This window comes from Liolophura sinensis, chromosome 1 (assembly GCF_032854445.1).
Source record: "Liolophura sinensis isolate JHLJ2023 chromosome 1, CUHK_Ljap_v2, whole genome shotgun sequence".
NCBI lineage: Eukaryota > Metazoa > Mollusca > Polyplacophora > Chitonida > Chitonidae > Liolophura > Liolophura sinensis.
In genome coordinates this window covers 53,202,055-53,220,551 of record NC_088295.1, presented here as the reverse complement: position 1 = coordinate 53,220,551, position 18,497 = coordinate 53,202,055, and the positions used below count along the sequence as shown (strand labels likewise).

The 18,497-nt window shown below is 41.8% G+C and overlaps 1 protein-coding gene across 1 annotated transcript; it reads left to right on the top strand.

Moving 5' to 3' along the window:
• Positions 1-292: 292 nt before the first annotated feature.
• On the top strand, positions 293-17,611 carry LOC135482007 (uncharacterized). Its single transcript, XM_064761816.1, has 8 exons — positions 293-931; positions 6,365-6,506; positions 7,560-9,256; positions 9,591-9,760; positions 10,584-10,689; positions 12,418-12,576; positions 14,524-14,676; positions 16,038-17,611. Exons 1-8 carry the CDS (start codon positions 325-327, stop codon positions 16,055-16,057), a joined length of 3,054 nt encoding a protein of 1,017 aa, XP_064617886.1. The 5' UTR covers positions 293-324; the 3' UTR covers positions 16,058-17,611.
• Positions 17,612-18,497: the final 886 nt, after the last annotated feature.

Here is an 18,497-nt window from a genome sequence, read left to right as displayed (position 1 = left end):
GCGCCATTCTCACCACATCACACACTCGCTACCATGATCCCGGTACCACGTAACTATGTTGCGAAGATGACCTTATCCGGCTTCCATATAGTTACAAGGATCAGATAAAGTATCGGCCTATGCGTACAGGAGTGTGCAAGTTCATACATGCCTTTATATAACGTGTTGTTAAGCAACTAAATCAACAGTCAAACAAGACGAGTAAGATGATATTACGTCATCTTTAGACCAACTAAAAACCGGTGTAAACCCGGATGTTGCACCATATCTCTTAAACGAGCCTGCAGGTAGGACTGGAAAACCGGTGACAACAACCCTTACCCCATGGCTAATCCCGAATTAAGGCTTCTTTTCCTGGAGCTGGATAAATGTTTCACTGATCAGCAAAGAAATGCTGCAGTGCTTTTAGTAAAGGACTATGTACCAGATGTAGCGGACAGGATTACAAGTATGGATCAACTGCTTGGGGAACTGTTTGATAGAGAGGTCATTTGTAAAACTGACCTCAGTTTGATACGTACCGTACTAGAGAAGGTCGAGGTCTCCGATGGATGGCAGGCGCTTGACAAATTTTTCTCGCAGCTGAGTCCGGGCACCAAGGAATACATACAGCACCCTGCCCACCAAGACACGTTTATTGGGCGAAAAGAAGAACTTAAGCACATGAAGATTTTCTTCAGGGGCCAGGAGCACGACACTCCCGCTTGTTTGTTCCTAAGCGGATTCCCGGGAGTCGGCAAAACCCGCCTTGCCTGCCGGATCTGCGACATGCTCAGCAAAACAGCGGAAATAGTCTTCTTAGATCTGCGTAAGATAACGGACGTCTCCACAATGCGCAGAAGTATGATCCAGAAGATAGACGGCCCTAAACAGACGTACGACCAGGAAACTCTTGACATGCTTGTAAAGGATTTTGAAAGACGTAAGAAAGGTAAGAAAAATAATTCAGTATCCTTCCACGATAAAGCTGGCCGGGGGCCTCCGTGGCTCAGTCGGTTAAAGCGCTAGCGCAGCGTAATGACCCAGGAGTCTCTCACCAATGCGGTCGCTGTGAGTTCAAGTCCAGCTCACGCTGGCTTCCTCTCCGGCCGCACGTGAGAAGGTCTGCCAGCAACCTGCGGATGGTCGTGGGTTTCGCCCGGGCTCTGCCCGGTTTCCACCCACCATAATGCTGGCCGCCGTCGTATAAGTGAAATATTCTTGAGTACGGCGTAAAACAACAATCAAAAAAAAAAAAAAAAAAAAACAAAAAAAAAAAATAAAGCTGGCCCCCTTGTATTAGTTAAACATTCTTGAGTATGGCGTAAAAATTAAATAAAGAAATAACAATAATCTAAAAAAATGTACATATTGCTAGGTTGCTGCCTAAAAAGTTTTTTTTTACTTTGGGCATTCTTTCCTGGCAGATGTCTAACTTTGCTATCCATGCTATCGCTGGCTCAGTGGTATGAAGATTTGATCTCACCGCAGTTGATCGGCCCCTAACCATTCCGATTGCAGGATCAAATTTACCTGGTTTGGTTATACGGAGTTTGTCATATCCTGACAAAAATTGGAGGTTCTGTGGACTGGTATGTGCATGTTCTCCAAAGTTATCTAATATTTAATAACATATAGTGAGTAATGTTTGCCTTCAGCGCGCTCCCGTCATCTGCCAGCCCACGATAAGAAGTGCCGCTTAAAATTCTCAATCAGAATACATTCTGACTTCCTGTCAATGTTTTCCGATTGCTCACGTACCGCCGCTGCTTTCTGACCTCCTGTCAGTGTATTCCGATTGCTCACGTACTGCCGCTGCATTCTGACCTCCTGTCAATGTATTCCGATTGCTCACGTACTGCCGATGCATTCTGACCTCCTGTCAATGTATTCCGACTTTTCACATAATGCCGGTGCATCCTGACATCCTGCCAATGTATTCCGACTGTTCACGTATTGGCGGTGCATTCTGACCTCTTGTCAATTTATTCCAATTTTTCATGTATTGCGGTTGCATTCTGACCTCCTGTCAGTGTATTCCGACTGTTCACGCATTGTCGGTGCATTCTAACCTCCTGCCAATGTATTCCGACTATTCACGTATTGCCGGTGCATTCTGACCTCCTGTCAATGCATTCCAACTGTTCATGTATTGCCAATGCATTCTGACCTCCTGTCAATGTATTCCGACTGTTCTCCTATTACACGTGCATTCTGGTCTTTTGTCAGTGTATTCCGACTGTTCACGGATTGCCGGTGCATTCTGACCTCCTGTCAATGTATTCCTACAGTTCACGTATTGTGGTTGTATTCTGAACTCTTGTCAATATATTCCGACTGTTCACGTTTGGCCTGTGCATTCTAACCTCTTGTCAGTGAATTCCGACTGTTCACGAAATGTGGTTGCATTCTGACCTCCTGTCAGTGAATTCCGACTGTTCACGAAATGTGGTTGCATTCTGACCTCCTGTCAATGTATTCCGAATGTTCAGGTATTGCTGGTGTATTCTGACCTCCTGTCAATATATTCTGACTGTTCACGTTTTGCCGGTGTATCCTGACCTCCTGCCAATGTATTCCGACTGGCCACCATTTGCAAGTTCATTCTGACCTCATGTCAAAATATTCCGACTGTTCAGGTATTGCCGGTGCATTCCGAACGCATGTCAATGTATTCCGACTGTTCACGTTTTGCCGGTATATCCTGACCTCCTGCCAATGTATTCCGACTGGCCACCATTTGCAAGTTCATTCTGACCTCATGTCAAAATATTCCGACTGTTCACGTATTACCGGTTCATTCCGAACGCATGTCAATGTATTCCGACTGTTCACGTATTGCCGGTGTATTCTGACCTCCTGTCAATGTATTCCGACTGTTCACGTTTTGCCTGTGCATTCTGACCTCTTGGCAATATATTCCGACTATTCACGTATTGTAGTTGCATTCTGACCTCCTCTCAGTCTATTCCTACTGTTCACGTTTTGCCGGTGCAATCTGACCTCCTGTTAGTGTATTCCGACTGTTCACTTATCGCCGGTGAATTCTGACCTCCTGTCAATGTATTCCGACTGTTCACATTTTGTCAGTGCATTCTGACCTCCTGTCAATGTATTCCGACTGTTCAGGTATTGCCGGTGCATTCTGACCTCCTTTGGCGCCCTTGCACCAGAGCTTAGCACATGGTCACATGTACTGTGGGCAAACTCCGGCCTCTTTTCCTATCTTTACCTAGCGATTTACCTATCGATAGCTTCGCCTCCTGAAATCACTAGCCACTCAGGAAGAACGCTAAAAATACCTCAGTTAGTCCATCTTGTCGGACAGTCAGCTCACAGTGCAGGTTACAGGATAGGTTCTCAATCATCGCTAATATGTGCCAAAATCCAGCAAAAATAGAAAAATAACTATAGTCTGTATTTGGGTTGTCGAGATCTTCTTGCACATTTGATAATAAATGTAAAGGTGATGACTGGATTTAATTATATTCCTTATCCGAATGACATCTGTGTTATCACAGAAGTGTGTTTAGTCTTTGTACGGCGTACACCGTTAGCTCACTTATGTCCAGGAGGAGTCCGTAGCGTAGCATTTGTTCTGAAACTGGACACGAGTGTTCAAAGCCCCATAACCTGAATCTTGTCAGCAAATGACACAAAATCGTGTACATATATGAATGTGTCATGATCGTTTTTTTTTGTATTTAATATTTGATTATTAAAGTTTAAAGTATATCATTACAATTATTACATCTATTCATAGTTTAACGCTATAGAATTCAAAGTTATACCATGGCGGTAGAGTAAAATTGATTCTACCTGGATGATGACAACACACTATGCTTTGAGGACTGGCACTTTTTAAAAACAATTTTGTGCATGAGCGTATTATAAAGAATAATAATTATACGTTTTACATAAAATATACTGAAAATTTAAGTATAAAACCTTACAGTTGGGTAAACTGAATTAAAACTACAGCTTCACAGGAAAGAATATAACTGAAAAGTGCGCTCAGGAATAATGAATAGTTCAAAACTGAGATGAAATGACTACATTTAGTCTATTTTATTCCGTGAACGATATATATTTATTATCATTAACGTTCAGATTTCCTTTTTTTCTTCTATACACTTTAGATGAAACATGAATGATATTTTCACTTCCCCTATACATCATATAGACCTCTGGAATAACCTCGTCCCAATGTTGGAATATACATGTATGTAAAAATGACAGAGAAATGTCGTCCGGTATTTTTTTCAAGATAGCTATACAGTCTGTGTCAGATCTAATAAAAGTTATCTACCCTTTTTATGTGATTGTGGCTAACTAAGGGAGGAGATAAGTGGAATGATATCCCAACATTATTCTCCTGGAAACGCCACACAGTGGAATGATATCCCAACAATATTCCCCTAGAAATGCCACACAGTGGAATGATATCCTAACATTATTCTCCTAGAAACTCCACAAAGTGGAATGATATCCCAACATTATTCTCCTAGAAACGTCACACAGTGGAATGATATCCCAACAATATTCCCCTAGAAATGCCACACAGTGGAATGCTATCCCAACATTATTCCCCTAAAAACGCCACACACTGGAATGTTATTCCCACATTATTCTCCTAGAAACGCCACACAATGGAATGCTATCCCAACATTATTCCTTTAGAAACGCCACACAGTGTAATGATATCCCAACATTATTCTCCTAGAAACGAAACACAGTGGAATGATATCCCAACTTTATTCTCCTAGAAACGCCACACAGTGGAATGCTATCCCAACATTATTCCCCTAGAAACGAAACACAGTGGAATGCTATCCCAACATTAGTCCCCTAGAAACGCCACACAGTGGAATGCTATCCCAACATTATTCCTTTAGAAACAAAACACAGTGGAATGCTATCCCAACAATATTCTCGTAGAAATGCCACCCAGTGGAATGTTATCCCAACATTATTCTCCTAGAAACGCCACACAATGGAATGATATCCCAACATTATTCCTTTAGAAACGCCACACAGTGGAATGATATCCCAACATTATTCCCCTAGAAACGCCACACAGTGGAATGCTATCCCAGCATTATTCCCCCTAGAAACGCCACACAGTGGAATGCTATCCCAACAATATTCCCCTAGAAATGCCACCCAGTGGAATGATATCCCAACATTATTCTCCTAGAAACGCCACACAGTGGAATGATATCCCAACATTATTCTACTAGAAACGCCACACAGTGGAATGTCATCCCAACATTATTCCTTTAGAAACGCCACACAGTGGAATGATATCCCAACATTATTCTACCAGAAATGCCACCCAGTGGAATCCTATCCCAACATTATTCCCCTAGAAACGCCACACAGTGGAATGCTATCCCAACATTATTCTCCTAGAAACGCCACACAGTGGAATGCTATCCCAACAATATTCCCCTAGAAACGAAACACAGTGGAATGCTATCCCAACATTATTCTCCTAGAAACGCCACACAGTGGAATGCTATCCCAACATTATTCTCCTAGAAACGCCACACAGTGGAATGCTATCCCAACAATATTCCCCTAGAAACGCAACACAGTGGAATGATATCACAACATTATTCTCCTAGAAACGCCGCACAGTGGAATGATATCCCAACAATATTCTCCTAGAAACGCCACACAGTGGAATGATATCCTAACATTATTCCCCTAGAAACGCCACACAGTTGAATGATATCCTAACATTATTGTCCTAGAAACTCCACACAGAGGAATGATATCCCAACATTATTCTCTTAGAAACGCCACACAGTGGAATGCTATCCCAACATTATTCTCCTAGAAACGCCACACAGTGGAATGATATCCCAACATTATTCTCCTAGAAATGTCACACAGTGGAATGCTATCCCAACATTATTCTACCAGAAACGCCACACAGTGGAATGCTATCCCAACAATATTCCCCTAGAAATGCCACCCAGTGGAATGATATCCCAAGATTATTCCTTTAGAAACGCCACACAGTGGAATGCTATCCCAACATTATTCCCCTAGAAACGAAACACAGTGGAATGATATCCCGACGCTGGATGTAGTAAAAATAATTGTCACCGGAATCATATCCTTATGCTGTCATTTAGATAACCAGAGATTGCAACTGGATCATTAATACTTGTTACCCAGTTTTACCTCTCTGTCAGTTTTGTGAAGAGTATGGAATAGAAACTTTCTAGCATTTGGCTTCAGATCATTAAGAACAACAGTGGCAGCAGCGACTCTGACCTGATTTCTAGAAAGCCACATACGCTGTTACAAAAGTTTATTTAGTTTGGCTTATGCTCGAACCGGTTTTTTTTTTAATATTCCTTCCTTGTATTTTCAGAGTATGTAGTGGTGTTGGACAATGCCGAGGATATTCTTAATCCAAAGTCTGGCGACACGACAGTGCTGGATTTCATGAGTCTCGTGGAGAGGTTGTGTACAGTCGGTCATTCAGATCATCTGAAGATCATTATTACATCCAGGTAACTCAAATGCATGGTTTTATGACTGGAATCGAAGTCAAGAATATCTTGGTCGAGCCTAGAACTGTGAATTGCTTGAATGTTTGGGAATTAACGTTTGTTCAGATCTCCCCCAAGTGAGACATTTAATTGCTTGGTGGTTGACGAGGTCAGCTAAGACGTTTGAAATAGGTATGTGGTTAACAGGATGTCATGTGAGACGTTTGATATAGGTAGGTGGTTGACAAGAGGTCACATGATACGTTTGATATAGATTGGTTGTTGACAAGAGGTTAGCTGCTATATTTCATATAGGTTGATGGTTGACAAGAGTTCAAGTGAGACTTTAGACATAGGTATTTGGTTGACAAAAGGTCAGATGAGACGTTTGATATAGGTAGGTGGTTGACGAGTGACGTGATACGTTTGATACAGATAGGTGGTTGACAAGAGGTCAGGTGATAGGTTTGATATAAATAGGTTGTTGGCGAAAGGTCAGGTCAGACGTTTGATATAGGTGATATAGGTTATAATTAGGTAGTTGATAAGAATTCAGGCGAGACGTTTGATATAAGACGGTTGTTGACAAGAGGTCTGGTGAGACTTTTTATATAATTACATGGTTGACAGGTGGTCTGGTTAGAGGTTTGATATATGTAGGTACTTGACAATAGGTCAGGCGAGACGTCTGATATAGGTGGGTAGTTCAAAAGAGTTCAGGTGAGACGGTTGATACAAGTATGTGGTATGTAGGAGGTTAGGTGAGATGATTGTTACATTTGGATGTGTACGGGGCATAAGCGAGCATGAGGTTACTTTCGATGAATAAATGTGAGGTGACATTTGTAGCGTGAGAGGATAGACATGACATCCTCCCCCATTTGAGGGGGCGTGAGATGTTTGGCATATGTGCTGTATCACTTTGTGGGGATTGAGAAGATATGCATGAGTGGGGTGACATTTAGAGGGACGTGAGAGGATGGCATTGGTGAGCGGACATTTGGAGGACATGAGAGGATGGGCATGAGTGAGGTAAAATAAATAGGAAATAGGATTCATTACTTCGTTCTACAGATTTCAGAATCCACTGACAGCAGAAACAGGAAAACTGGGAAGAAAGCACAGCCTTAAAATACACGTTGAAGAAATGAAACTAGATAAGATGTCCTTGTCTGATTCCGTAGAATTCATTAAATACAAAAGTGGCAAAGCTGAGTTGAGGGAGAGAGACCCTGAGAAACTAGCAAAACTCTGCGGTTACTGTCCTCTTGCTATGAAACTCGTGGCTGGTAGGTTGAAAAATAAAGTGGTAAAGCCAAGAGATATGATCAAGATGCTGGAGAGGTCTGGGGCGAGTCTAAGAAAGAAGAAACGCCCAGGAATGCAGAGGCTGGAGATTATCCATGACCCAGAGACAGCGCACTACGAAGACATGAAATCCTGTATTCAGAGCGCCTTCCACTATGTGACTCCGGACGACCAGAACTTTCTCCTTAGACTCTCTGTGATCCCCGCCAGTTTCAACAAGGACACTGCCGCTGCCGTCAGCGCTCTGCGAGATCCCAGGGAGATAGGTTTTAGGCTACAACTCCTCATGTATTACAACTTGGTGGACGTGGAAAACCCATCACAACAAAGGACGACCGCATCAGGTCAATTTGGAGGACCTACTCGATGGCGTTTGCATACACTCCTAAAAATGTTTCTTGATGAAAATGAAAAGAACCGGGCCGAAACTGAAGCTTTGGAGGAGGCAAAAGGCAATTTTGTCCGACACTATGCCAGAATTGTTAAGAAAATAGCTACAAATTTAGATTCTGACTACTCCACGGCAATGAGAGGTATGGAGAATGAAGAGGCCAATATCTTTCACTTCTTTTTCCTGCAAAACAAAGTGGAAAGCAGAAAGGTTCAGACGCTGGATGATCCGATAACCAGAACCGATGTGGTGTATCTTCTGGAACTAATGGCCAACACTCCGGAAAGGCTGGAGTATTTCAAACACAGGGTGGCTAAGGCCAAGGAAGATGGACACTGGAGACAGTACGCCGAGTTCCGCTGTTGGGAAGCACTTCAGTACAATAACCTTGGAGAAAATACTGAAGTGGCAACTAGCATACTAGAAGATGCTTACGAACATCTTAGTAATTTACCGTCCAAAGAACAAACATCTGTTGACGGCCAACTAGCATTTGCTCATTTCTATCACATTTGGGGCAACGTTTGTGTGGACAAAAGGGACTATGCCACCGGTATTGCGATGTTGGAGAAGAGTGTGGTCATCCGGAAACACATCTGTGATGATATCCTTGAGCGGCCCGGGTCGATTTTGATTAAAACCCTGAATGATCTGGGCCACGCCTATTACAAGTGTTCTGAGTACTCTTACCCACGAAAGTGGTCGGCCTTACAACGAGCTTTGACATACCACAGAGAGGCTTTGGAATTGCGCCAATCATTGTCCCTGAACCACTGTGATACAGTCACCTTTTACATGAATTTGGGAGCTTGTTACCACAGCATGAAAGATTTCCAGAAGGCCGTCGACACTTACCAGGCTGCGCTTGACTTGGATGAGCGCCTACATCTGTTCACAATGAGCATTAAAGCCACTATCCTTAAAAACATGGCGCTCAGTCTGCGTGCGCAGGGCAGTTTTGAGGACGGTTTTCAGCTTGCTGAGGAAGCCTACGACATCATGAAGAAAAACGAGGATCTCAGAGAGCCAGCCCGATGTCTGTACATCTGTGGATTACTACAGATAGAAATGAGTAAGAAAAAAAAACCATACGTTATTTTCTACGTGCTCAAGCTTTATCTGTATAATAGCGGTCCATGTTGCATTACTGTTCGGATTATCCTCCTCAGAATGGTCAAGAATAAAATGATATCCTTACATCGAATTGTTTTAATTAGTTTAATGATCTACTGTGTTAGAAGTCCTCTGTTCTTTGATACGCATAAATAAATTATTTCTGTTGTCTATTAAAAGATGTAGAAGCCCAAAGAAAACTATCTTACCTTTTCTCAACTTACCATTTTGTATACAAAAATATTTTGAATCGAGAAAAATCGAAAATACTGTCAAAACTTGTTCACATACAGAAAATTACGACAAGGCGATAGGGTATTTCGAGAAGCAGTTGGAGTTGGAGGAAAAGCTACTAAGAGACGGCAGGCCTCATAGCGACGACTGGCAAGGCCTGAAGAAAAAGTTCAGTGACCTGTGTAAACTGACGGACTCGGACTGGAAACACTACAGCGACAGATTCCAGGTGATTCACGCAGCATTCAACAAGCTATGAAGCGTTGTGGAGCACTGCCATATTAGACACATTTCAGCCTTAATTATGGCCGTGGTTACTCTTATGTTTAGATGCGTGTTTTGGTACCCTACTATTTGCGGCCTTTCGTTATTGTTCATGGAAATAAAATACGCCTTCGTTCCTGAATAGCGCATCTAGTCATTGTGTAGCCTACAGCGACATCCTCTTTTTTTATCTGGAAGTCTGGAAGCAGCTGACAAGTTTCTATAAACGTTTTACAACTGTTAGCGGAAGTTATTTGCTGTTTTCCGAAATCGCTTTTATATTAAAAATCACTGTTTACATTTCATATTTTTGTCCTGATACTCGTTTTATTTATTTATTTGATTGGTGCTTTACTCCGTGCTCAAGAATATTTGACTTATACTACGGTGGTCAGCATAATGGTGGGAGGAAACCGGGCACAGCCTGGGATAAACCCACGACCATCCGCAGGTTGCTTAAGGACTTTCCCACGTATGGCAGATATTTCGTGCAAAATATACATTCAACCAAAACCCTTTAAAACCCAATGTGTTCTGGTATATTATCACCCACTTTCACGAGATGCTTTATCATCATAACTCAGTTGGCATCATATGTGCTGCCATTTTTTTTTATCAAATCCAGCTTTACGTTGTAGTGTTAGTATTACCCTCCGCATAACTTATAACCCATCTTATTTAGGTGTTTGTACGGCGTATAACACCAATCAAATGAATAAATAAAATAAATATAAAGGTGTTACTTTTTATCATTACTCATTGTAACTTCGTGCTTTTGCCTGACACAGAATGCAGAAAAGGCGTATGAAAACGCCACGAGAAGCGGACAACACTTCCGGAAAATGGCTCGTAGCAAGCGTCGGCGGCACTCGGACTCTTCTCAAAGCAGCACAGGTATGTGTGTATGTATGCACGTGTGTGTTCGTGTGCGTATGCGTGTATGCGTGTATGCGTGTATGCGTGTACGTATGTAAGTATATGTATGCTTTTTCAGTCCTGTGAAGCCGAGGACTCATTATAGGTGTGTGTTCGCACGTTGTGTTTTCTTGTTGCAGGGCTATTTCATGCCGCCAAAGTGCTGCAGAAGACAGCAGGCATGACACCCAACCTGACACATTATACTGACACCACGGGCCAACCAGTCCTGTTCCCTCGCTCTTTTAAATATCTCATTGCTGAGCGCCAAGTATAATCAACCCAAGCAAATGTCAGTTGAAACACATTGTACGTATTACACTGTCTTGTGATGTCTGATAGATTAGTTCGTCCGACTTGAAAGCAGAATTGAGACTAGGGGTCGTAATTGAGACTAGGGGTCGTAATTGAGACTAGGGGTCATAAGGAGATTTTCAAAATATTGGTTGGGCACGATTCAGTATGTACATAATGTGCGGCATAATGCCTGGGGTCTTTGTTATGTCGTTCTAATGAATATGATTAAATATGATGTCACTACAAGGAGATCACGACTTCCCTGCATCTCAGATGGGAATGCTCGAATTCATCAATTGAGTTGTTAAGTACTAGTACGTTGTAAAATACAGAGTGTGTTCCCTTAGAGGAATCGAGGGAGTGAGTGAGTGATTGGGGCTTAGCGTCGTGCTCAACAATTTTTCAGTCATATGACGACGAAGGAATCCTTAGGGTGTATGTAATGTACCTCCTTGCTGCAAGACGGATTTCCACCGCTCTTTTATCTAGTGCTGCCTCGCTGAAACGACTTACCGAAGGCATGTAAATCCCCCCACCCGAGCCATTATACTGATACCAGTCGTTGCACTATCCCCTCCATGCTGAACGCCAAGCGAGGAAGCCCCAACTTTCTCTTTTAAAGTCTTAGGTGTGACTCGACCCATGTACCAGATATAGTCAACACTTTTCATAATTAAAGGTACATAATCAGGAGTTTCAGAAGCTTTGATGGAAGCCCTATTGTATTCGTTATGTTTATTATTGTTTCTCTTTTCAAAGAATATATGCCACTATATCTAGTATATAGTAGATAGATAAAATTATTCCACCAGACCCTACAAGAGAAAGATGAAGGTCAAATGGTTTGTTGGATCACAAATCAGACCAAGATTTGTTCAAATTCAAGATACAAAGCATATCGTTACGATTCTTTTGCGCTGTAAAAGCAAACTGACTAAACCGACATTTGTCTGGGCCTGAATGCTTGGCGGCCATATTGGATCTTCCTCAAAATCACTGATCAGAATGTGTTTAAATCTAAAAAATCATAAGTTTAAGACAAGGCACAGAAAGTATGCTGAAAATAAAATAGTCATTTTGCAAATTAGGCAATTAAAGGCCAATGAAAATGTGACAAAATAGGTCGAATTAAAGATTAAGATTTTTCAACGGATAAAATTGTTTCAGATACAATTCTGTGCAGTTATTTAAAAATATACAATTCTTTAGAAGGCATAAACATAGTAGCCGAAATATAGATTGACTTACTATGACTTCAATAGTCGGAGCTACTTTCCTTCTATCTTATGCAAAACTGACCTGTAAAACCACTGAAATTTGTTGTCAGTTGTCGCTAAAACCATGACATCTTTATAATTTAGTAAAGTATCACAAGTGAACTGCATTTGTTTTATCAATTTCTACCTGTAGATTCTGACTCCTCACAGAAAAGAACTAAGAAAGATATTGACGAATGCATCAACCCCAATATCTACGAGAATGAATACTTCAAGATACTTTCCAAAGAAAAGGTGTTCTCTCGTCAACGAGACTTGTCCTTGTCCGATAAAGACAAACTCCCTGGAATAGGTGAGTGTATAAAAGACAAACTCCCTGGGATAGGTGAGTGTATAAAAGACAAAGTCCCTGGGATAGGTGAGTGTATAAAAGACAAAGTCCCTGGGATAGGTGAATGTATAAAAGAAAAAGTCCCTGTGATAGGTGTGCGTGTGTGTTTGTGAAAGTTGGCCTGCCTGACATGAGTGTGTGAAGGTTGAAGTCCCTGGGATAGGTGAGTATATCAGAGGCGAGGTGCCTGGGATGGTTGAGTGTATGATAGACGGGTGCCTGGAACAGGTGAGTATATGATGGACGAGGTGCCTGAATTAAATGAGTGTATGATAAACGAGGTGCCTGGGATAGGTGAGTGTAAGATAGACGAGGTGCCTGAAATAGGTGAGTGTGTTATAGACGAGGTCCCCGGATTAGATGAGTATAAAATAGACGCGGTATCTGGGAAAGGTGAGTATATAACAGACGAGGTCCGTGGGATAGGTAAATATATAGTAGATGAGGTGTCTGGGACAGGTGAGTGTATGATAGACAAAGTGCCTGGGACAGGTGAGTGTATGATAGACGAAGTGTCTCCGATAGGTGAGTGTATGATAGATGAGGTGCCTGGATTAGGTGAGTGTGTGATAGACGAGGTGCCTGGGATAGGTGATTATATAATAGACAAGGTGCCTGGGATAGGTGCGTGTATAATAGATGAGGGGTCTGGATTAGGTGAGTGTATAAAATCCCTAGGATAGGTGAGTGTTTGATAGACGAGGCGCCTGGAATAGGTGAGTGTATGATAGACAAGGTGCCTGGGATGTATAATACAGGAGATGCCTGGGATAGGTGAGTATATAATAGACGAAGTGCCTGGGATAGGTGATTGTGTTGAAGATGAGCTGCCTGGGAGAGGCGAGTGTGTTGAAAATGAGCTGCCTGGGAGAGGCAAGGGTGTGGAAGACGTGGTGTCTGGGGCAGGTGAGTGCATGACAGACGAGGTCAATGGGAAAGGTGAGTGTATTATAGACGAGGTGCTTGCGGTAGGTGAGTGTATGATAGGCAAGGTGCCTGCGATAGCTGAGCGTGTGATAGACGAGATCCTGGGATAGGTGAGTGTATGATAGACGAGGTCTCTGGGATAAGTGCCTGTATGATAGACAAGGTGCTTGGGGTAGGTGAGTGTATGATAGACGAGGTCCTGGGATAGGTGAGTGTATGATAGACGAGGTCCTGGGATAGGTGAGTGTGTGATAGACGAGGTGCTTGGAATAGGTGAGCGTATGATATACAAGGTGCCTGGGGTAGGTGAATGTATGACAGACGAGGTGCCCGGGGTAGGTGAGTGTATGATAGACGAGGTGCTGGGATAGGTGAGTGTATGATAGAGAAGGTGCCTGGGGTAGGTGATTTTTTGATAGACGAGGTGCCTGGGAAAGGTGAGTATATAATAGACGAGTTGCATGTATTAGGTAAGTGTATGATAGACAAGGTACCTGGGGTAGGTGCGTGTGTGATAGACGAGAACCTAGTATGGAGTCAGACCAGTTACACGAGCAACTCCTGGCTGTTCATACAGTCTCGTTGGTGAAAGAGATTGTGGGGACAGCATTCACCTGCCTCAGTTAGACTTACATTATTGGTCGACCTGAGAAACACTTTGTACCAGGAATCAGTGGTGAAAGCATTATATTTTGACAAGCGTATAAAATTTATCGACTTTGCAAGCATCTGACAAATGAGACATACCGATTTTTTTATCGTCATTTGTCTATAACAAATATTTTTATTTATTTATTTGATTGGTGTTTTACGCCGTACTCAAGAATATTTCACGTATACGACGGCGGCCAGCAATATGGTGGGTGGAAACCGGGCACAGTCCTGGGGAAACCCACGACCATCCGCAGGTTGCTGACAGACCTCAAATAATTTTATAAACTTATGTTAGCTCGTCTAAGCCACGGTACGTTCTTTCCACAGGCAACAATCCACCGCTACCTATTCGTCGTTCAGATTCTAGAACTGGCTCTAGTATGCTCCCCGTCATCGGAGACCGAAGGCGGTTATCGGACCAGGCAGGAGAGTTCCAACGAGAACGGAACAAAATGACAGACTGGCTGCGGTACTACACCAGTAAGCATAGCAAATAATGAAATGTTCTTTAGACCACAACTCACACATGCGCTTTTTTAAGGTATAGGGCTCTTTCAGATCAGACACTAAAAAAAAAAAAAAAAAAAAAATACTTAGAAAGCACCCCGAGAGCGTAAATCTTTGCCACAATTTAATTAATGTACAAATTCTCCCATTACAGACAAACACACGATTTCCCCATTACAGACAAAAACACAATTTCCCCATTACAGACAAAGACACAATTTCCCCATTACAGACAATGGGACAATTTCCCCCATTGTACACAATGGAACAATACGCTGCCAATGGTTAAGAACAGCTATAAAACATTAAATTTTCCCACGGCCAACCTGTGCATAAAATGTCGTCGAAATCGTTACCATGACTTTCTCCACTATGACCAGACAGAAAGACAAATGCCTATTTTGAAGGAGCATATAATGAAAATAAAATAATTGGTTAAAAAATCTGCCACAGCAGAGCAAACGTTTTTTAATCTGTTTATAGATGGCGTTCCCTCAATCGATTTCCCAACTCACAAATACACAAAATATATTATTTAATATTAAATATTAATTATTTAATCACATTTAAACACTAAATAAACACGTATATCCTGTAATGTCATATCATAGCCTATAATTAATGCACAAAAGCTCGTCCCGAAAAAGTAACAGGATACTCCTAACAGCGCATGTGCCGCTCCCTACACTCGGTTTACATCTCGGCCACCATCAGACAAGCTTGACCTTTAAGCATAAAGGGGTGGAAGTTGTGTGTTTATGTCGGTTTCGCCTTCGAACAATTAAGAGCCCATTCAAATAGTGGTAATTGTGAATTTGTATTTTGAAGATGTCGCAGATGTGTAAACACGTTTTTTCAATCCCTAGCTTTACAATCTAGCCAATGTTTACTTCTCTGAAGAATTGACAACAGAGGTTCATGGCACAAATGATCCACTGTATGCATGTATATGAACCAGTGTTACTTTAAATACAGCCTTCACCAGGTCATTCGCTAGGACGGGGAATTTGCAGATTCTCACGTTCTCACTGATAAGGAGCCTTGGAGACAATAAGTGATCCATAACCACCTGGTGTGAACATGTGGGAAAGTTCGTCAGTATCTTGCCAAAGGTCGCTGGTTTACCCCAGGCATTTCGTCAGACTTTCCTTTATATAATTATTATTTTCTTATTTATTTTTCCAATACCTGGAACAACTCAAACATTGGATATTGACTAATAACTTGTAAGTTGTGATATTTTCTGTGGTTCTTTATAGGCCTGTATATTTATTGAGAAACCTTTCTTGTATTCGTCGGGTTACCATAAATCCTACCTTTACATCTCATTTCAGAGCATTGTAATATTCTCTAACGGCATCGTGCATGTGATGTGACCGTTACAACATGTCTCTAAAACACAGAGCCTGATAACATGCGTAATTAAATACCGGTTGCCGTGTTCTCCTGGATGCTGGGTGTATCTTGTGCATGTTTCTCAGCATTTTCTCGTGGTTTATTAGATGTACTTCTTCTCGTACCTTAGCGGACATTCTCCCTCACCGCATGTCAGGTGTGTTGATGACAGTATATACATCACCACATATTCTCGTGAACGGCTACATGTCTGCATGTCTGGATTACAAGGTATACATCACGACATTTTCTCATGAACTGCTGCATGTCCGGATTATAGGGTATACATTACATGTTTTCATGAATTGCTGCACGTCTGGGACTACACCACGACATGTTCTTATTAACTACCGCGTGCATGTGTTGATTACAGCATACATCACATCGTGTTCTTGCTGCATGTGTGGATTATGAGGTATACATCACGACATGTTCTCATATGTTCTCGTTAACTGCTGCATGTCTGGATTGTAGGGTCTACATCACGACATGTTCTCATGAACTGCCGAATGCAGGTGCTGATTATAGCATACATCACTGCGTGTTCTGGTGAATTGCTGCATGTGTGGATTATGGAGTCTGCATCACGACATGTTCTCGTGAACTGCTGTGTTGATTATAGCGTATATCACAAACTTCTGGATGTATTAACGTTTAACACCATACTTCTCACTTTTTAACTGTAAACGCAACTGCTGCCGAGGTTGTCATTTTAAGTTAAACTTAATTCCTTTTGTATTTTATTCATCTCAACAGACTACAGGTATAATGGTGTCGCCTTTCCGAAGCGCAATGTTTATCGGGATTCCTACTGGGGTTAAAAACTGGTTATAATCAGAGAAACTGCAGCTGTCATTTCAAATTTGTTAATTCCCTCTATAAAAGCAATACGGTGACCATTACCCAAACATTACTTATTGATTTTTCCACATTAAGTGTTTCACGCCGTGTTCAAGAATATTTCATTTTTTCGCCGGCGTCCAGCATTATGGTGACAGGAAACCGGGCCGAGTAGGAGAAACGCACCACCGTCCGCAGGTTGCTGACATTTATAAATATACGAACGGAAAGGAAGCCAGGATGAGTAAAAGTGAAAGGCTCTGGAGTAAGTGTTCTGCGCTAGCACGCTAACCACTCGGCTTCGGAGTCCCCAAGTCTAAGGAATGACATGTATCGACACATACAATCATTATGCTGCAGTTCCATTGTGTTGTGTGGTAATTTGTGTGCAAAAGTCGTATCTTCCCTCGGAACGGATTGAAGGGAAGATTTTTTGAAGGTATTATTTTTTTAGTTTGCCAATTAAGCAGTATTTCGCATTGCCCCTTTATATCCTTCATTACCCGGCTGATCATTTGACAAATGCTTATAATGTTTTATTGAAGTGTATTTTGATTTTAAGGCTACAGTCTGCATCTACCAGTAGACTTGGTGTTTCGGGCGCAATTCAATGAAGTAACTTCTATGCATATCATGGATGGTCTGTTTTTATATTACGTGAAATAAAAACAAAATATAGTACATTTTCATCTTGTTTTACTGATTTATTTATTTAACTGGTGAAATTATCCGGGCATAACCCGGGAGGAAATCGGGGAGAGCCCAACAAGAAATTCACGACCGCACTGCATGGGGAAAGGTTTCTGGGCTATTGTGCTACTCCACCCAAAGCCCACTTGTTCTGCTGTTTATTTATTTACTTATTTAACTGGCCCCAGGATTGCGAAGCGATCCGCGTCACATCATCAAACATTTCCATGTTTGTGTAACATTATCTCTAGACTAGCTCATCCAAATTATTAATTACATCTGAATATTGTGACAAAGAATAACCGCCAAGATGTCTGTCGCTGTAATATGAGAAATGAACCGGAGGATTTCTGTATATGTTCATTTAAATTACTACACTGGAATGTTGGGGCCTCGAAACTTGCTTGAGGTATCAGTTTGTTTTCTCCAATGAAAATTCGCTTAACAACACTTGTTTAAGAGCTATCGCTTTACACTCATCGCCACCAAACTCGCTCAATAAGTAAAATATAAGTATAAGTAAAATATTCGTGACTGAACCTCAATCTAATTAACGAGTTAACATAGAAAGCACATTACGCAATCAAGCCTGTACACACTGGAAGTCGAGTAATTAGGCTGGGGTATACATTTCATTTCCCTTGTTGCTCATTAATGACACTTGAGATAAGATAAGACAGAAAAAGACGTAAGACACAAATGTAGAACATAATTTATTTATTTATTTATTTGATTGCTGTTTTACGCCGTGCTCAAGAATATTTCACTTATACGATGGCGGCCAACATTATGATGGGTGGAAACCTGGCAGGGCCCGGGGGAAACCCACGACCATCCGCAGGTTGCTGGAAGACCTTCCCACATACGGC